The 19,369-nt window shown below is 50.2% G+C and overlaps 1 protein-coding gene across 1 annotated transcript in view; it reads left to right on the top strand.

Moving 5' to 3' along the window:
- ONECUT3 (one cut homeobox 3) overlaps positions 1–3,349 on the top strand; it is an 82,207-nt gene extending 78,858 nt beyond the window's left edge. Inside the window, exon 2 of the mRNA XM_037885761.1 lies at positions 2,985–3,349. Within this exon, the coding sequence (XP_037741689.1) occupies positions 2,985–3,277 (293 nt within the window). The 3' untranslated portion in view covers positions 3,278–3,349. The remainder of the gene's footprint in view (positions 1–2,984) is intronic.
- The last annotated feature ends 16,020 nt before the right edge of the window (positions 3,350–19,369 follow it).

Below are 19,369 nucleotides of genomic sequence, written 5' to 3' on the forward strand. Positions count from 1 at the left end.
ATCATCTAGTCTGACCTCCTGCACATTGCAGACCACAGAACCTCCCCCCTTCCGCCCACACCAGCTCAGATCCTTGCAAGTGGAACCAGGTGTATCCTGTCCTTCTGCTTCAGCTGGCCAAAGTCTGTGAACAAACCACTCCTGATGATGCCAGCGACACCCAGATATTTTTGATGTGAGGCTGGCACAGGGGCTGATGGCATCTGAGGTCTGTTTGCGTAGGAGCTTAAGGCACGAGCAGAGAGCATGCACATTAGCTGAGCACAAATATCTCATCAGGGAGATCCTCCAGCTGAGGTGTTGAGTGTGTGTGATATCGCACTCACAGGGCTGATCCACAAAGGGCCTGGTACAGCTACAGAGAGAGAGCTCGCCATGTGGTAGGGACCTGGGGCCAGATCAGCAGCAGCAGGAATTGGTCACAGCGCCATTGACTTACATCTTACCCAAGTTCTGGCTCTCGTGTGGAGCGAGGTGCGTCCCCCCAGCTCAGACTCAACTCACTCCTTTGAGCCCCTGCCCTGTCTTCGGCATTTCCGATGAGCTAGCTAAGGAGGGTCCCCGCTCCGTGTGCTGGCTTCCATGAAGGCCTTTTTTAGGCACCTTGCTCTACCCATGCATTGTACAGGGAGCCCGGGTGCCTGACTCCAGGCTGGGTATCCCAGCTGGCAACAGGACACTGCAACGCTGAATCTCCGGGTATGTCTACACTTCCAAAAAGACTCGTGGCAGGGAGTCTCAGAGCCTGAGTCTACAGACTCGGTCTCGCAAGGCTCATGCTACAGCACCGAAACCAGCCGTGTAGACGTTCCCACTCAGGCTCTGAGACCTGGCCAAGGGGAGGGATCTCAAAACCCAAGCGGGAACCTCTGCACGGCTATTTTCAGCGCCATAGCCCGAGCCAGAGACCCAGGCTCTGCGAATCGCTGCCACGGGGTTTCGTTTGTAGTGTAGACACACCATAAGTCCCCTTTGTGAATCCACCCAAAGGGCCATTTTAGAAAAAGGTACTTAGGGCAGGTCTATACCAACAAAGGGTATGGGCATAGGTACCTCTTTCAGGGACATGAAAAATCCACTCTCCTGAGAGATGCAGCTTTGCCGACCTAACCCCCAGTTTAGACAGGGCTAGGGTGATGGAAGAATTCATCTGTCAACCTAGCTACTGCTTCTCGGGGAGGTGCATTAACCCCAGCAATGGGTGAACCCCTCCTAGGTGACCAGATGTCCCGGTTTTATAGGGATAGTCCCAATTTTGGAGTCTTTTTCTTATATAGGCTCCTATTACCCCCCACCCCCTGTCCCGATTTTTCACATTTGCTGTCTGGTCACCATAGCCCCTCCTGTTGCTGTAATGAGTGTCCACATGGCAGTGCCCTGGCTATGCCACTGTAGCGTCTGAAGTGTAGACGCACCCTAAGACTCCTAAATCACTTAAGCGCTTTTGAAACTCCCAGGTAATGTTAACATATACCGCAGAACAATGGCAACCAAAGCCACATATTCTGCTTCAACAAGGGTTTTTTTTTTTTCCCTTAAAAAAAACAAACCAATGGCAAAAGCCAGGGGCGGCTCTACCAATTTTGCCGCCCCAAACAGTCGCCGACGAATTGCTGCTCATGCAACAGTGGCGGAGCTGCCGCCGAATGGCCGCCGCGGGACACGGCCGGCCGCCCCTTTCTGAAGGCCGCCCCAAGCACCTGCTTGGAAAGCTGGTGCCTGGAGCCGGCCCTGGCAAAAGCTTTCCCCAAAAGAGCAAAATCTGGCCATTTGTGCCAATTAAAATCCATATATTTACTGCCTCAGCCCCCGTGCAGAGCATGGAAAATTTAATGGGGTTTTATTTATTATTATTATTTATTTTATTATGGAGGGATCACCTGGGAGCCCCAGTCATGTCCCAACCCCCTGCCCATGCCAGGCACCACACAAACACAAAAAGCGAAAAGACGGTCCCTGTCCAAGGAGCTCGCAATCTGCTCATCCCCTGCCCACAACTTCCGTGTGCCACCTGCAGGGAAACGCACCTCCTGGGGTGACCTATTGCTCAATGCCGAGACTGGGCTGTGGGGAGGATTTTTAACTATGGAACCTGGTTCTGTTGGACTGAAATGAACCGGTGACATGCTGAGAATGGGCTTGAATCCAGCAGGAGAGGGAGCGAAGAGAGTAGCGAAGGCAGTTGGGGAAGTCTAGATTTCCTGGACTGTCGCACAGCCCATTTCACAGACAGAGGGGAAATGAGGGCAAGCCCCATGACAATCCATTCTGGGAGCTGAATGATGGTTGCCTCATTTTGCCTTGAGAACTACTGGTGCAGACCAGGAAACGTAAGCAGCTGTCACAGAAAGTCCATGTAGAAAATTTCAGCTGTTTCCTGCTGGTTTAAGTTGGCATTTGGGCTTAGGGGCAGAGCCACGGGTCTGAGGATCCACTGGTTCACAGGCTTGTTGGTTGTCCAACTGAGGTCAGCAGAGACCAGCAAAAGCCAATGGAGAGCAACAGAAGGTTTCCAGTGGGGCCTACTGGAACCTCTGGTATAGGGCTGCGAGCTTGGCAGAGGATTGCATGCTTCCCTGTATTAGCCCCACTCAGGATTTAGGAATTAGGAGGTCCCAAATTGCCAGAGGGTGAGGAGGGCAAAATCAAGGCATGAGTTTCCTCCAATTCCAGCCTGGCTGCCGGAAGGAGATATTGGAGTGACCCATGAGTTGCAAGTCTCCAAGGGCCTTCCACGTGGTCGCTTGCATTGCATGTCTTAGGCAGGTGGCCCCATCTCAAGAGATGGAGGCAATCGAGAGGAAGGAGAAGGAGACACCTTTGGTCCCATCTCAAGAGACAGAGGCAATGGAGAGGAAGAGAGAGATGGAGAGGTGGCAGAGAGGGATGGGCCGAAAGTGAGGGCGGAAGTAGTGAGAGAGGAGCGCTGGGCACCATGGGCCAGCACCCAATTAATGGCCGTGTTCTTTCTTTTGAACGTCTAGCCTGCAAACGCAAAGAACAGGAGCAGCAGAAAGACAGGAACCTGCAGCCCAAGAAGCAGCGGCTGGTCTTCACGGACCTGCAGCGCCGCACCCTGATTGCGATCTTCAAGGAGAACAAGCGTCCCTCCAAGGAGATGCAGATGACCATCTCGCAGCAGCTGGGCCTGGAGCTCAACACCGTCAGCAACTTCTTCATGAATGCCCGCCGGCGGTGCATGAACCGCTGGCAGGAGGATGCGGGCGCCAACCCTGGGGTTCCCTCATCTTCTACAAGCACTTTCTCCAAAGCATGACGCCCCTCTTCTGTCCCTCCCCGATCCCCAACCACTCCCTCCTCACGACAAAGCCAACCACATCCGTCCCCCGCCCACATCCCACGACAAGCCACGCCAACCTTGGCCATCCAGGTGGGTGCTCTTGGGTGCTGCAGGGAGACCACCTCACCAAACCCATCGTGTGGAGATGCTGTGATTTGTCCTCTGGACCTTGGCTTAGTCCCATGTCTCGCTGCCACACACGAGCCCTGGAAGAAGCTCGCTTCAAAGGGGAACCATTCGGAACAGGGCAGTTTCCTTCCCTTCAGAGCTCTGAGGAATCTCCCCCAATGGAGTGAGTGACCCCCAGGCCATTGGGGGGAATGGGGGCTCCTGCTTTTTGCGGTGGAGGATACTGTGCCCCACCCCTGCCCCCCACGCGCTGCCGCGTTTGCCAGGCTCATCTTTCCATCGCACGTTATTGGCCTTTCCCCTCCCCCTGTAAGATACAAGATTTGAGGGGCAAGTTTCAGCCCCGCGCTCTCCACATTCAGTCCCTGAGCATGTCGGGGGGGAGATTCGAGGCATTCAGGCCCAGCCTGTCGAAGGCACGTAGCGCTGAGGTGCCTGATTCCCATTGATCTCAGTGACTGATTTCATCGGGAGTTCGGATCCGAGGCCCTTCCCAAAACCCCACGAGGCACCTCTCTGCAGCTGTAGGCACCTGCATACATTTAAAAATCTGGCCCTTCGACCCCAGGGGGCAGGTGCCAAGGCACCTGGAGAGAGGGTACACTTTAAAGGTAACTGAGCACCCAAGGCTGGGGAGAGGGTAGGTGCTCTGCTCCCTTTAAAGTGTTATTGCTCGCAGGGAGAGCAGAGCAGTGTTACCTAGCAGTGAGAGCATGACAAACGGGCAATAGGCCTCCCGGGTTCTAATCCCAGCTCTCCCGCTGCCTTGATGTAGGGCTCTTGGGAGAGTCCCCAAGCCCTCCGTTCACCTCCAACACCTGGTGTGCAAATGCTTCCTCGGGGACAGGAGGCTTAAGGGTGCATGTTTGTGTCAAGAGCTTTCAAGACCCCGAAATGGCCAGCGTGAGTGGAGAGCAAAGCACTGGCAGCCACAGGTGTCGCTTATTGCAGACGAGCTAGCCCAGCGGTAGCTCTCCCTGGGGGGCCGGGTACATGAGGACGAGACCTGTAGGCTGTGAGGAAGAGATCGCCCCTCCCACCCCCATTCACTCCATCCACCCCCACCTTGCAGCCAAGAGACCCTACCTAGGGAAGATTATTTGATCTTCTGAGGAGTGTCCAAGGGCATCCATCGCGGCCACCAGTCATGAAGCCAAGTGCACAAAAGAGGTCCAAAAAACCCAAAAAAAACCACAAAGAAAGAAAACCCCCAAGAGGAGATCCTTTCCTCCTAGGATTCCTTCCAAAGATATTCCACGCCCAACGGAAACCGTGGAGACGCTAATGTCACAACACTCCCCCAACCCCTGCTCACCTTGCTCCTAAAGCAGGGGACTCGGGAGCCAGCACAGGAGGCTGCTACATTGAATTGCACTGTGTCACCTAGAGATCAAGCAGGTCAAGAAGCACATTTTAGCGACATAAATCGGGTATAAAGATAATCCTTTGAAAAACCCAAGAGGAAAGACTTCGCCTGAAGGATCTGCTCTTTCCTGGGGACTGGATCGGTGAGGCCAGCCTGGCTCAGCCATGATCTTCACCTTTAGTTCAGTTTTGGTTTATAAGCAAACCCAAACAAAGCACTGTTTTGACTGCTTTGTGTCTCTCCTCCCCATCCCCAACACATGCACTGTATCCTCCGCCCCCTCCCTCCCCACCCCTTTCCTCGTCTCTGTTACCAAAGAAGGAAAATCAAAATCGTCACGGAATTGACACTGGTGCACGGTGGAAAACCAAAAAGATATGGATCCGTTTGCAATATATCTCTATATATACACACACGTGTCATATGTTTGTGTGTGTGTGTGTGTATATATTTATATATAGCGGGGGAGAAATTGAAAAAAGAAAAATAAACCAAATAGGAATTAAAACCAAAAAAAAGAAAGAAAGAAAAAAGCTCACCTAAAAAACCCCCGGCAACTTGCGAAAGACGACAGATTTTTTTGTGTGCCAATTAACAACCTGCCTTAAAAGCGAAATCCTAGAGAGATGGTACTAGCTTCAAAATTATTGTTTCCTCTGAGCTCTCGATGGTGACTTGTGCCATATACAAAGCAATCACAAGGGAAGACGATTAAGATCTGCTACGAAGCAACTAACCCTCCCTCGCATATGCCTCCATGAAAAACTCCAGTGCCTCCTTGGGGAGAGGAGGAGGCGTGGGAGGGAACAAGACGGGGTGGGGAGAAAGGGGAGGCCGCTCCCCACACTGGGAAAAAAAATTTTTTTAAAGGGACAATATTGAATTGATGCGGGTAAAACAGTACCATCTTTGATCTAGCGTTACGGTTTCTTCTATTCACTTTACTTTGAAACATGATCTGTTGTGCAACAGCGAGGCACCTTGTTGGAAAGAATGAAAGATGGGGAAAATATCTAGCTATCGCTAGAGAGACAGCTCTAGACACAAAAACGGTAGAAAGAAAGAAAGAAAGAAAGAAAGAAAGAAAGAAAGAAAGAAAGAAAGAAAGAAAGAAAGAGACCTACAAATAAATAAATAACCTATTGGTATTAGAATGGTCCCCACAGGCTATCGGGACGCCTTGTGACAGTCACACCAAAGCAATCATTGGAAAAGGTGAGGTTGGGACAAACCAAACGCGGGGGGGAGGGGAGGCTCAGATCGATATGGTTATGACCAAATCACACGTAACAATTTACTACGAGAAAAGAGTGAGCAAACGCGAGAGCGGGAGGGACGGAAGGCAAAGGCCAGGCACCACATCATGTTCTGCCAACCAAAAGTCATGGAAAAGCCAACGTCGTTTCCCTCCCTCCCCTGCCACCGAGACTCCCCTAACGTTGTTTCTTCTTGTCTTGTCGTGAAGCGGTGATGGTGATGGATTCCTGAACCCCATCTAGTAGTATTCAAGGGCTGAGAAGCCAAGAAGGGGCCTTGGTTTGGGAAGTGACAAAAAATTGAGTAAAGCAGGCCCCAAAGATGCAAAGACATTTCTAGTGAGAACCCGAGAATAAAGGCTACCTCACTTGAGTTTTCAATTTCTGTGATTTGAAAATCACGTCTGATACCAAAGATTTTGTTCCCCTTGTCTGGTCTGTGCTGGAAATGCCACTTTCCCTGCTACCTTTGCGACAGGTATACGAGGAAAACCTTCCCCCCCTTTCCCTCCATCCCCACCCCAGCCTTCTGCTCCTTTTCTGAGCCCTCCCGTGCAGCCCTTCCCAGCCCCTAGCGAGAAAGAGAGAGAGAACCGGATGGTAGCGTGGTAGACGAGTGCCTTTTTCTTGTACCAAAGGTGTGTGGCCATTTTTTTTTTTTGCTTCTTTGCTTTTGTCCGAGAGACTCACTATTACCTCAGCTCTCTAAGCAGATGGATTCTGGCAATTCTTGCAGCCTTGGGTGTTGGGACAGAAAAATACCCCACCTCCCGTTTCTGCTCCTCATGGGCAGAAACCCCCCCTTACCTCCTCTTCTCCCTGAACCTCTCCCTTGCCCAACCCAAACTCCCTCCGCCATCAACTCCCCCTCACTTATCTCAGGCCATGACCACCACCCCTTGTGCAGGCCTTACGTGACGTCAAGGGATGACATGGGAGCTAGGTTTGTTTGAGGCTCTCTAGTAGCCTAGCAGATGCCAAAGAAACGTAAGTGTGTTTCACTGTTAAAAATTCCCTTCCTCCTCCTCCTGTGTGGGACAGGGTGGTGCATTCCTTGACCCTCCCTGGTCAGAGCCCAAGGAGTAGCCACTACAGAACTTGGCAGGATGAGGCTCCCAAATACCAAAGCTAAAGACAGAAAGAAAGGAATGGGGGGGTGGGAAATTCTCTGCTCAGATCCATCCCATCCATGTTTTCACTGAGAGCCTCCATACCATCGCAGAGGACTCTATACGGGACACAAGAATATCCTTCTAGCAGGACGCTTAGCCTTGTGCCTTTAGCTTTCTCTGAACCTCTCTATTAGTACATGGGCTGGAGCCACAAAATTCAGATCCTGAACCATAGTATGTGGGTCAGGAGATCCCACCCAGGGTATCCTCCATTCCATGGCTCCCCGTTTCTGATAGGAACCGTTAACAATCGAAGCAAGATGGCGCCAAACCTGGGAGGAGTGGAAGGGAATTTGAAAATGAGCCCACCGTTGCATGCGGGCTGGGCAAGGCAATTCCACCCCTCGCCATCCTGCCCTTGTTCCTCATATAACGCCATGCCCCCGGGCAACGTTCCCTCTAATTTTTGACAGGCCATGTGCACAAAAAATGTCTTCTCCGCAAATTGTTGTGCTTCTGTGCAAATGTTTTTGAGTGCAGTGTTTCGCCGTGTGCGCAGGGTTTAGGATCTGTGTGTGCACACACGCACAGCTTAGAGGGAACAGTGCCCCCGGGCTGGTCTCCAACCGGTCTCAAACAGAAGACCTCCGGGTCTAAACGACCCAGTTCATCAACCCCTAGCTGTGGCCCAGCCACCACTAGAGGGAGACAGAGATACTCACTTGTGACCTCACAGGAAGCTCCAAGCGTACAAAATGGTGAGCGCACTATATAGGCAAGTGCTAAGCGCGGAGGAGAATTTTACCCTAATATTTCTCAGCTCCGTAAAAGAACCACAGCAGGAACACCCTATCCTGGCCTTACCCCCTGCCTCTTAAAGCGGCAGTGCTACCAAACCCCCCCCTCCCCCCCCCCCCCCAAAAAAAATCACAGCCCAGATTTGCAAAGGGGCCTCAGTCATTTGGGTATGTTATACTTTCTGGGGAGATGACAGGGCCAGACCCTGATCCCTGGTGTGTTATGCAAGAGATCAGACTAGATAATGGTCCCTTCTGGGCTAAAACTCTAGGAGTCAACTAATGACACCAGCATAAATCAGAATAATTCTCTACTCACTACAGGGGGTTTACACCAGGGTCAGCCAGATCAGAAGCTGGCTCTTAGATTTCATTTGAGGTATTACTCAATGTACTAATATTACCCATGTACTAGATGGGGCATAAAGGCATGTGGGGCCTGATTTTGTTCCCAGGCACACCGGTGGAAATCAGGAGCAACTCTGCTGGAGACACTGGTGTACGTGGGAGTAGAATCAGTTCCAGAGGGTGCATCTGCCAGGGCAAACAATGAGCATTTGCACAAGTTCAGTATTCCCTGGAAAGTCCCCTTCAGGGTGGTCCCCTCATTAAATTACCCCCTTTCACCCACATTTTTCATTGTGTAAATACCCCTGGAGACTTGGTGCCATTAATTTCATTGGCCTCTGAGGATCACTCCCCACCCCTCACTCTGTTTTGACCAGTGAGTGAGAAATAATGTGTTATTCCCCCCTTGGCGCTATCAAAATCTGCAGCACAAACGCTCATGCTATCCTAGGTCACTTGCGACGAGGCCCTCGCTCGTTGAATGTCTCAGGTCAGTTGCACGCACAGTTAGGATGTTACAGGTCTGTGATTCCCAAAGTTCCATCCCCAGCGGGGTGGAAATGTCGGCTTCAGTTCAGGAGAAAAATGCAGCAGGTGCTCAAATCCGCTGACTTCAAGTCAAAGTCAATCACGGGCTTATATCCTGTCCTGAACAGCGGCGCCCTCCTGAACCAGAGCATTAAACTGAGTTCCAGTATGGTGCCAGAAAGAAACGGCTACAATTTGCTTGAGGCCAAACTAGATCAGAAGCGAAACCTCGGCAGGGATCGAGAAGGTGGTTTTTAAACATGGTCCTGCTAACCCTGTATGGTTCAGCTGGGTCCGGGTTTCCAACCCTCAGTTCTTAGCCCAGGGAAGGAGAGGCAAAGACCGAGGCTGAGATATTATCAAAGCAGGCAAACAGATTTAGATGCCCGTTCCCATTGACAGTAATGGCAGCTTTGAAAAAACACAGTCCAAAGCTAATTTTCCCCTTGACCCTCCCAAGGGAAAATGCAATAGGAAGCTCTCAAAATAGGCAGGTTGAGTGATCAGCCTTGTTAAGCCACCCACACCCGATACTTCCCCAACCCCACCCGCTCCCTACAAAGCCTTCCCCTGGCCCTACCCATCCCAGACCTCTTCCCACCAGCCTTCTGCCCAATACCCACATGGCTTTTGATACCAAAGACATTTTTCCATGCACGGGAAAGCCCTTTTTAGGCCCAGCACAGACCTTACAAGCTTTTGACAATGTTCTCTGAAATACCTCAAAATATTTAATGTATAGTTTATGTGATAAAAAAAAAATTACTTAGCTAGTTTTTGGAATTTGTGACTTGAAGCTTTATACTGTTAAATTATAATTTTGCAGAAGACGGCATGTTCTTATTTCTTTGATGCGTTCAATGGCAGACATATTGAATGTTAAGGAAACGAAAGCTGGTTAGTTTCACGATATAAAAAGAGAGAGAGAGAGAGAGAGAGAGAAAGATTTTAAAAAAGGACCCGTGGAGTTTACAGATTTCATATTTAAACAAGTCCTTTTAAAAAAAAGAAAAATGAATAATGATGAGGACGATACCTTTGCGTTGGGATGTGTTACTTTTCTCTGAGTCATGTCTTACGAGAGTATTTATTATATGTGTTCTGTGTTCTAATGTAATTTAAGAAGAAAAAAAGACAAAAAAAAAGACAAGATGAAAATTTGATTTATGCATGAAAAATATACTCTTTCTTGAAGTAATGTAATAATTATTCGTGGGAGGGGGGAGGGGGGTACAATGTGCGTTTTGTCCACCAGGTTTCATTTGACTAGGACTTCTCTGCATGGATCATGTTTTTCAAAATCATGCGCTCATGGGAGACGATTATTTCTTTAGTTTTCTTCTTCTCTTCCTTTCCTTTGTATATAATTGTGTTGTAACAACACCAGGGAGTTTAGAAGAAGCCCCTCCCCCACAGTGAGGGGTCGGGGGGGAAATACTGATCGAGGATGGGGTTTGGACTGAGTCACATGGCAAATCCTAGTGTCCAGCAAACAGGGTAAGAGTGTCTGGGGCACAAGGCCTAGAGCATCCATGAGTGACCATCATGGCAGTCCAACCCATCTGACTCCCCACCCCTCCAAAAAAAAAAAAAACCCAACAACTCTGAAAAAAACCCACATTTTCAAAGTTTTTTCCTTGTAATCTTGAGTCACCTTGTTTTGTTTTAACCAGATCGGTTTGCTCACCTAGTAGCAAATCACAAGTGTCTTTGTGCAGAAGAGAGAGAGAGAGACAATCAGTTACAATGACTCCTGGAGCTTGATCAGCAAGACCCCTGCACTCACTGAGACAAGGGAAACAGCCCAGCCTGGGCCCAAATCAATGAACACAGCAGCAACGGCATCCCCTTTGTTTTAGCCACTTGGGCTCCGATGCCAGGATCTAACCAGGCCAGGAAGACAATTGGGCTGAGATGTTTCAAAGCAACCTAAGTGATTTGGATGCTCAGATCCCATTAATTCCAAATCCCTTGGCAGCTATAGAGACAAAGGGAGAAAGAGGCTCTCCCAGTTCAGCGGGCTTGGAAAGCATTTCGATGCGTTGCAATGCGCAGTTCTGCTTTCATGCTCCAGGATGGACTAAAGAGCCAGTTTTATTCTATTTCAACAGGTTCAGTACTTCTGTGGCCCCATGTAGCACACTATCAGAGCACCTCACAAGCTTTAATGCATTTATCTTCACGCTAGCCCTGTGATGGGCAGGGGCAGATGGGGAACCTAAGACACAGAGACTTGCCCAAAGTCACACAGGAAAGGCCTGAACCTGGATCCACTAAGCTGTAGTTTCACAAACTTCTCCCTCGCTACCCATCTGTAGTCTCCTGATGTTCCTATACCAGGCCTGTTACGCTGGGGTGTGCGTACAGCCATTCTTACATAGCTGTCTCTTCATTACGCATTCACACCAGGAATTATAACCGTGACAGCTGGGTGGCTGTCTCTTTGTTTTGGTTAAATCTAATTATAATTGTCACTGTTTAAACTGATTGCTCATTTTTGCCCTTAACTCAGGGTGAAATTCACACCCCGGTGCCAGCATATGACCCAGATAATACTTAACCCCCTGGGAGGAATTCAGTGCATCACCCTGGTCAGTTTCTAGTCAATTTCCTTTGTGTTCCCTTGCATTAGACCTGGCCACTGCTGTTCTCTTTGGGTGACCACACCCCAGGGGGAATGTTCTAATCTGCTTTAGCTGCTATTTTTTAAACCCTTTCAAACACTCCTGTTCTGGTTCAGCACAGCGCGTAAGCACGTGCTTGACGTTAAGCAGGTGGGTCATTGCATCAAAGTTACAGCTGAATACCTGCTTCGCTGCATGGGGTCTGACAACACTTGACAGTGGAGTGAGCCGTGATGGGGCCGCACCCACTGCAGTGGGAGCTGAGGGAAATAGTCAGCTTGCTCAGTCCCGCTGGCCAGGGGAAGGTTTTAAAAGGCTTAGGGAGAACTCACTTCCTAGCCCATGGGGCAAAATATAACCAGCTCGCTGTCCCCGAAATGTGTGCAGTGCAGCCTGCTTTGCCTGCCTTCCCCATCCTGGTCTGCTCACCCAGCCCCACCTGTCCCGAGATGGGGGTGGAGGGTAGGAATATCCGGGGGAGCATGAAAAGATGAGGAAATAGCCACACCTGGAGGGGGGGGAAAGAGTATAAACTACCTCTTTCTGCTTCTCAAACGCTACAAGAGCCAATGCCTTAAATGACTATTCCCCACCCTCTGCAGGCCCCTCTTCACCCCCACCCCGGAAGACGGTCCCTCTGCCCTGAGCTCTTCTGAACTAGGTCTCAGCTTCTCTGCATTCCACTGCGGCGGGCAGCAGACAGCTTCTCCCCAGACGGGAGCTTATTTGCAGACAGTTCTTAACAGTGCCCCCTATAGGCAGCATGAGACAGCATCTCCGCCACCCACAGGCTCCGGGACCCTGCTGCCTTGTCGCATCTCCTGTGCAGTACAAGGCCCATTGGGTTGTGCAGAACGCCGCAGTTCCGACTTCTAGGGGTCGCGCTGGCCTCTGTTGGGGCTGCCAATGGATTCTCGTTCTTGCTCCCCGGTCTCTTCAATGCCAATTGTTTTCCCTTCCAGCAGCCCCGCTCACTGGAGTAACTCTCCGTTTGCTGCGGTGGGGTTGCTCTGGATTTATGTCAGTGCAAAGGAGATCAGAAGCTTCCCTGGGTGCCCACATGGTCTGGGACTATTGGCCAGGAGGGCGAGTGGCAAACCATTCTCAGGGCAAAAGGGGAAAGCTTTGCCTTCCATTTGCAGCCCACCAGCGATTCCTACCGCTGCTCCCCGTAGTGGCAGAAGCGGCCTTCCTGGCACCTTGGCCTCACTTTATTTCTTTGCTTGTTAGCAGCTCTTCTGGCAGGAGAGGGATTTGCTATCCCCAGTCCCACAGAACACATCTCCTGCCCAGTCCCTCCGGCTGTGCAAGATAGCCTGGTCTGTACCGAGATAGCACATGGCAGGGGGAGGCAGGTCACTGGCCCACACGGGGTTAATTAGGCTAGCTGAATTCCTTCTAACGGGGATTCCTTTAACAACCCCAGCCCATCAAGCAAACCTCCACTGGCCTTGATGCAGCCGAGAGGATCCAGGATCGGTGCCTCCTGGGTTTGCCTTTCCGGCAATTTGCCTAGCATCACCCATAGAGCTGGCACTGATGCTCATTACTGGAGAGACTGGCCCGGCCCCCCCAGCTCCTGGGCTCTTTAAGGGGAGGGGCACTCAAAATATTTTTCTTCCAGCTGCCCCACCCTCACCTTGCAAATAAATGGGATTGTCCGCATCACCGCTCTGCCCCCCCCTTCCCTCCTTTCATCCCCTAATATCCCCAGAGATCCCCAGATTCCTCCCCACCCCCACAAGCACCTTCTCCATGCACAGGGCTTTCCCCCACAAGATCTCATTACCACTTCAGTCCATGTTTCCATCCGCAAGCCGTCCTCACCCGCAGTGCAGACAAGGAGTCGTCTCTGAGGTCACTGAGATGCCAGCTGCTGGGCAGGAATCTTGTGTCCAGAGTTGCTTGGGACACTCACGGCCCATCCATCCTTCCTGGAGCAGGGGAGCTTCCCTGGCATTGCCTAAACTGGGGTCCCTTTGGCATTTAGTCCAAGCCCACATTGCTTCCACGGGGTTAACGGGCCTCCCACATTCGAGACCTCAGCTGGTTCCCACAGCCCGGCATCAAGCAAGTGGCCCCAACAAAGCAGAGTGACGGGCCCAAGGGGGGATTTTGCAGATGTGCTCAGAAGCACTGCCTTTATTCCGCTTGACTCGGGTGGGCGCCGGGGGAGGCCAACGCCGAGCATGCCAGCAAGTCTAGCCGCTGTCTCTCTCCCCTCTTGCAGCCGGTGTTCCCGGCTTTGCCTGGGGGAGGAGAGGCTCTTGTCCTGTTTGCCCAGGCTGAGTCACAGAAGGTTAATCAAACCCGGCACCAGTGCCCTGCTGTCTCCCACAGGGTTCCCCTTGGCGTGGCCTGCTGCCCAGACAGTCACCAAAATGGCTTGAGGAACAACCTTTCCTGATACCAAAGATTCTTCCGTACAGGTAACGACAATCCTAGCTGTGTCCTAACGACAATTCTCTCAACCAGGGGTGTCCCTGAAGAACATTTCCGTGCTGTGGGAAGCAGGCACAAGCGCTGGACCCTGTGGGCAGCCCAGCAGCAGCCCAGGGAAGTGCAATGGGCGGTGACTAGCGTTATATCGTTCCTTGCGGTGGAATTCTGCTGCTGAGCGGCCTGTGGCTTCCTGTTGATCAAACACCATCCCTCCTTCCAAGCTAGTTGTATCCAGGATTACAAGCCGAGGGTGCCAAGCAGTAAGGGGCGCTAGTGATTTCTAAACCTGCCACTGGTACTGGGTTGGGAGCCAGGAGACGTGGGGTCTATTCCCGGCTCTCCCCACTGACCTCTGGGCAAATCATTTCCCTGTTCCTCTCCCCTGTTCTCCACTGTAAATTGGGGCTAATGATGCCGTGTGCAGTGCTTTGAGATCTAGGGATGAAAAGTGCTCAACGGGGGGAGAGCCGAGTGTTGGCATTCCTGGGTCTGGGATCCCCATCCAGACCCTCAGAGAGCAAACAGCTGGTGCAACGTGCTAGCATACTCGCCATATAGCATTGGAGGATGGGCGGAGTGTGGAATTCTAGGGGTGAAATCCTGGCCCCACTAAAACTCAAGCCACTGATTGCAATGGGGAAAGGGGACAGGATTTTACCCTATGCAGCTCTCTACTTCAGTGTCCCCTGGCTGTAGCACTCTTTCCACAGCGGGAATCGAGTGGGGCTTGCTTTCGATCAGCTGATCCCTAGCTTCCAAAATGGCAAGGTTTGTCCTTTTCTGGTCCAATCTGCCCAAGACTGGTGTCCACGTAAGAGTTTCTAGTCTGCTTCGATTTGGGCCAACTTTCTGCAGTGAAAAGGTTTTTAGTAGAAAAATGGATTTGTCAGAAACTTTTTGTATGTGTGTGTGGGGGGGGAAATATCGTTTGTGACATGAACTGAAACATTTTGAAAGTCAATTTTTTTTTTAATTTTCAAAATTGTTCATTTCAAAAGGGTGAGGAAAAAAATCCCATTTTCTTAGTTATTTCCCCCTTCTCTCCTCTGTAACACGGGGAGGTGGGAGGCGTGGAAGGTTGGGGAGGGGAATGCAAAAATTTGAAATGAAATTTTTTGAAAGGAAACAAAAAATGTTGCTTTGTTTAAAATGAAAAACTGAACCCTGTAAAAGAAATTAAACCCTGTTTTCTTTTGAAAAGTTTCGTTTAACGACGTGGCCAGCACGGATCCTGCTGTGCCGACTGTAAAAATCAGAGTGCAAGTTCCCCTAGGTCATCCGATTCAGTTCTACCCATGTCATGCCCGAACAGCTCTTTTGTGACCATGAGTTTGCTAGTTCTCAGTCCAGTTCCCCATGAGAAGAAACTCCCCAGCAGAAAGGCAGGGGTACTTGAGGGGTCCTTGAGCCAGCAGGGTCCTGGAGCGGGTGCCTAACTTCAAGCACCTGAGTAAATGGGATTACTAATGTCCTTCAAGTTAAGCATCTTGCTGAAGCGGGACCAAAAAGCGTGACCGCGCTTGACACCCCAAGCCCTGATTCAGCAAAGCATTTGGGTCCAGTCTAGTCACTGGGATCTGGCCCACAGAGAGGAGCTCTGAGCCTTTGTAGGGCCCCAGGAAGTGGGGGAATGAGTCAAAGACACTTCCAAAGACCCCTGATTCTAGCAGAGCGTCAAACGCGCACCTCCAGCAGAGCAGGGAGTCCTGGCACTTGCTGAGCATATTTGACTCTCCCCAGCGATCCAACGAAAAAGCCCCGGAGCCTTCCCGGATGATGCAATGCTCCCCAGCCCTTGTGTCTGTTGCTTTGCTGCTTGTTCCCGGGCCTGGCACACATGTCGCTGAGGGGGATGCAACTCAAAAGCGTTGGGGTTGATCGTTGTTGTTAGGGGCTTGGCCTACATACTCACCCATGTAGCTGTTTGCTCTCGGTAGGTCTTGGGCAGTACCAGCCGATGCTGGCACCCCATTGGAATGGCAGACACCCTGAGAATTAGACTCAGGGCAACTTCCAGAGCAGCACTTCTCAAGCCACGGGATTCAGGCCCTTGGTAGAGGGTGCGGAGCAGGGAACCCAGGCAGGAAATGAAAACCAAGAATCATTTTCACTTCAGAGCCAGCAAAAGCAGGGAGAACTGCCACTGGACGTGTGGGGGGGGGCGGGGATGGGGGGAGCATGGACTCTCTTTTTGGAATTCATTCTCAGGCACGGCTTCACCATGTCGTGCCTCAGTTTCCCCCACCTATAAAATGGGGATAGTGATCATTCCTCTGCCCTATGGTGAGAGTGAGGCTTAGTTCATCCATGTTTCTAAAGCACTTTGGCCCAGACCCACCAAGGTATTTTGGTTCCTAACGTCCACTGATTTCAGGAGCCTGAATAACATCAAGGGGCTGGGCCTCTGAGAGTCTCCTGTGGAAGGTGCTGTAGGAGGGCAGTTCCAATTGTCATTGCCCCATGAGCTTATAGATGGTCCTGCTTCTGTTGAGCACTGCTTAGAAAACCTAGCAGCCGAGGAGAACCCCCCAGGGTACCCCGCCCCCATGGCTTGACTGCTAATACGCCTCCAGTGGTTTGACTTGGGTGACCACCCCTAGTCTGTAGAGCCGAGGGGCGGGCTATAGCAGAGGAGGCCTGAATGTGTCTTCTGTGCAGGGGCCAGTGGGAGAATATCTCCAGCTCTGTCCATTTCCAGCGATCAAGAAACTTCTAGTCGTCAATCACAGGCCTGTTCCTGATGCCCCTAAGCCAGCCTGGATAAGGAGGGCAGGTTCAGGCTCCCAACTGCATCTCAGGAAAGCAACGCAAAATTTTTAGCAGTTACAGGCCTGATTTCCCCCCCCCCGGTTTAAAACCTGTGTAACTCCACTGATTTCAGGGAAGGCCTGGTCGAAACCTGTTGAAGTCAGTGGACATATTCCCATTGGCTTTAATGGGCTTCGGATCATCCTCCCCACACATACTCTAGATTTACTCTTACGTAACGTCTCATCTGCCTGCAAAGCTGCCAGAGTGATTTTAAATCGGTTTAGTGAAACCGATGCAAACCGCTGTGTGAACCCCCTTAAACTGGTTGACACTCGGTTTGGTTTGCTTCGGGAAATGTATAGGCCCAACCAGACTGTTTGGCCACGCAGAGGTTCACACTGGTTAACTCAATCGGTTTTTACACATTCTAGTTGTAGAAGTGAGTGACAAGAGAATCAGGTCCTGTTTTCTATGCCTTCTGGCTTTGGGATCTATGAATCTAGGACTCATTTCCCTTGTCTCAGGGGACAATTACCCCAAGAAGGCTCTGAGAGTCAGGGTCAGTTCTGGATCCACACAGCCCAGTGTGGAATCCAATTCCTCTTACCTCTGTCTTTCTTCCTTGGGTTTTGTTTTGTTTTTTAAATCAATAAAAAAATTTTAAAAATGTTCCTTTTTTCCTGAAATTTAAAAACAAAAAAAGACGAAGTCAGCCAGAAATCATCCCGAGAACAACCAAAATGGACTATCCCAAACACCTTGAAAAACAATCACTTGTCTTTTTTCTACAGCAATAGGTGACGCTCACCCTGGTACTGCATGAACTTTGGGGGGGTGGGGGGAGGGGATTGCATCTCTTTCATTTTTAAATGGCTTTTTCAGTTAATTGAATTGATTTACTTTGCTACTGTGTCACTGATAATCTCATGGGATCGGGTCTATTCTACAGCGAAATGCAATTGGTACTCCTCTGTGTCTTGCAATTATGTTTGTTTAAGCTATTTACAAAGGTTAAAAAAATAAAAATAAAAAGAGTCGTACGTGTTAGGCACTTTATCCAAACTGTGCGGTATCATCTGGAGTTGGGGGGCTGGGCTCCTTGGGTGAGTCATGCAGAGGGAGGTTACTGGGTATTCTTAACTCCAGCCTGTTAGCAGATTTTAAAAGGGAAAAAAAAAATCTCTATTTGTTCATCTTCTGCTGTTCATGACTGTGTTGTAAGTTTCTGCAGCTTTCTGTTTCTTCAATAAATTATTTTCTAGTCATTCACCCCGGAGCATGTATGTCAGACAACGACACGGCTTTACTCGGCCTTTGGAGGGCGCTGTGCGGTCTTGTGTACGATTTAAATTTTCCTCTGTCTGGTTAAAAAGGAGTCTTTTAAAACTCATGGGCCAGATCCTCAGCTGCTGTAACCTGGCTAGATGCCATAGACTTTTATGGTTTCCTGAGAATCTGCCTAGTGCATATGTGTCACCACTACCCCCTCCACTGGATGGAGTCAGAGCCACTAATCCGGGTACCCGAAATTCCGTAGTCCTGACAGAGAGCCCCCTTTCTTTGGTCACATGCTTGATTTGGTCCCTGTTGCCATGGCATGCTGTGATAAAGGGAAGGTCTTGGTCCATGTGCGTGGGAATCATAGAATATCAGGGTTGGAAGGGACCTCAGGAGGTCATCTAGTCCAACCCCCTGCTCAAAGCAGGACCAATCCCCGATTTTTTTTTTTTGCCCCAATCCCTAAATGGCTCCCGCAAGTATTGAACTCACAACCCTGGGTTTAGCAGGTCAATGCTCAAACCACTGAGCTATCCCTCCCTCCAAGATGAAAGAGAAACTGACTAGAATCAGAAGTGAAACTGACTCAGCTAAAATAAATTTGTTAGTCTCTGAGGTGCCATAAGGACTCCTAGTCCTTTTGACTCAGCCAGACAATCCCCCCGCCCCCCGCACACACACACACACAGGATCCAAATGGAAGGAATAATCCAGGTATTTTTCACCACACACAAAGTCCTATCTCAAAATAGTCTTCCCTATGCAGTGAAAAACACCCGGATTATTCATTTCTCTTGGGTGGTGAAACCAGATGAGTCCATTTCACTTTTGATTCTAGTCAGTTTCCCATGGGGGGAACCACAAGGGGAGTAAGGGGGCAATTTATGCCTTGATTTGGGGCCAGAGGTTCAAAGATATTTAGGCGCCTTGAGGGGTTTTCAAAGGTGCTGAAGTAGGTTAGGCACCTAAATCTCATTGATTCAATAGACATTATGCCCCTAAATACTTTGAGGAACTGGGTCTTAAATATCTTGCAAATCTGGTCCGTGCTCCAAATTTCCAGATGTAGGGGGATGTTTGCAGGGAATTGTATTTAACAAGTGAGTGAAAACATTTTATCAGGTTTGTACAATTGTTTAAAACAAACATTTATGGGCTCAGGCTTTTGGCTTTCTAATGGCCGGAAGCTGAAACTAGAAAAAAATCAAACCAGAATAGGGGGACCAGACAGCAAATGTGAAAAATCTGGACAGGAGGTTGGGGTGCAGGGGGGGGGGGGTAATAGGAGCCTATATAAGAAAAAGACCCAAATATCGGGACTGTCCCTATAAAATCAGGACATCTGCTCACCCTAAACCAGAAAGCAGCAGCAGTGGGTTTGAAGAGACAGGGCTTCTCATCAGTCAAAGAGAACACCGGGATGGGGTGAGTCTTTAA

The sequence above is a fragment of the Chelonia mydas genome, chromosome 25, assembly GCF_015237465.2.
Source record: "Chelonia mydas isolate rCheMyd1 chromosome 25, rCheMyd1.pri.v2, whole genome shotgun sequence".
Classification (NCBI taxonomy): Eukaryota; Metazoa; Chordata; order Testudines; family Cheloniidae; genus Chelonia; species Chelonia mydas.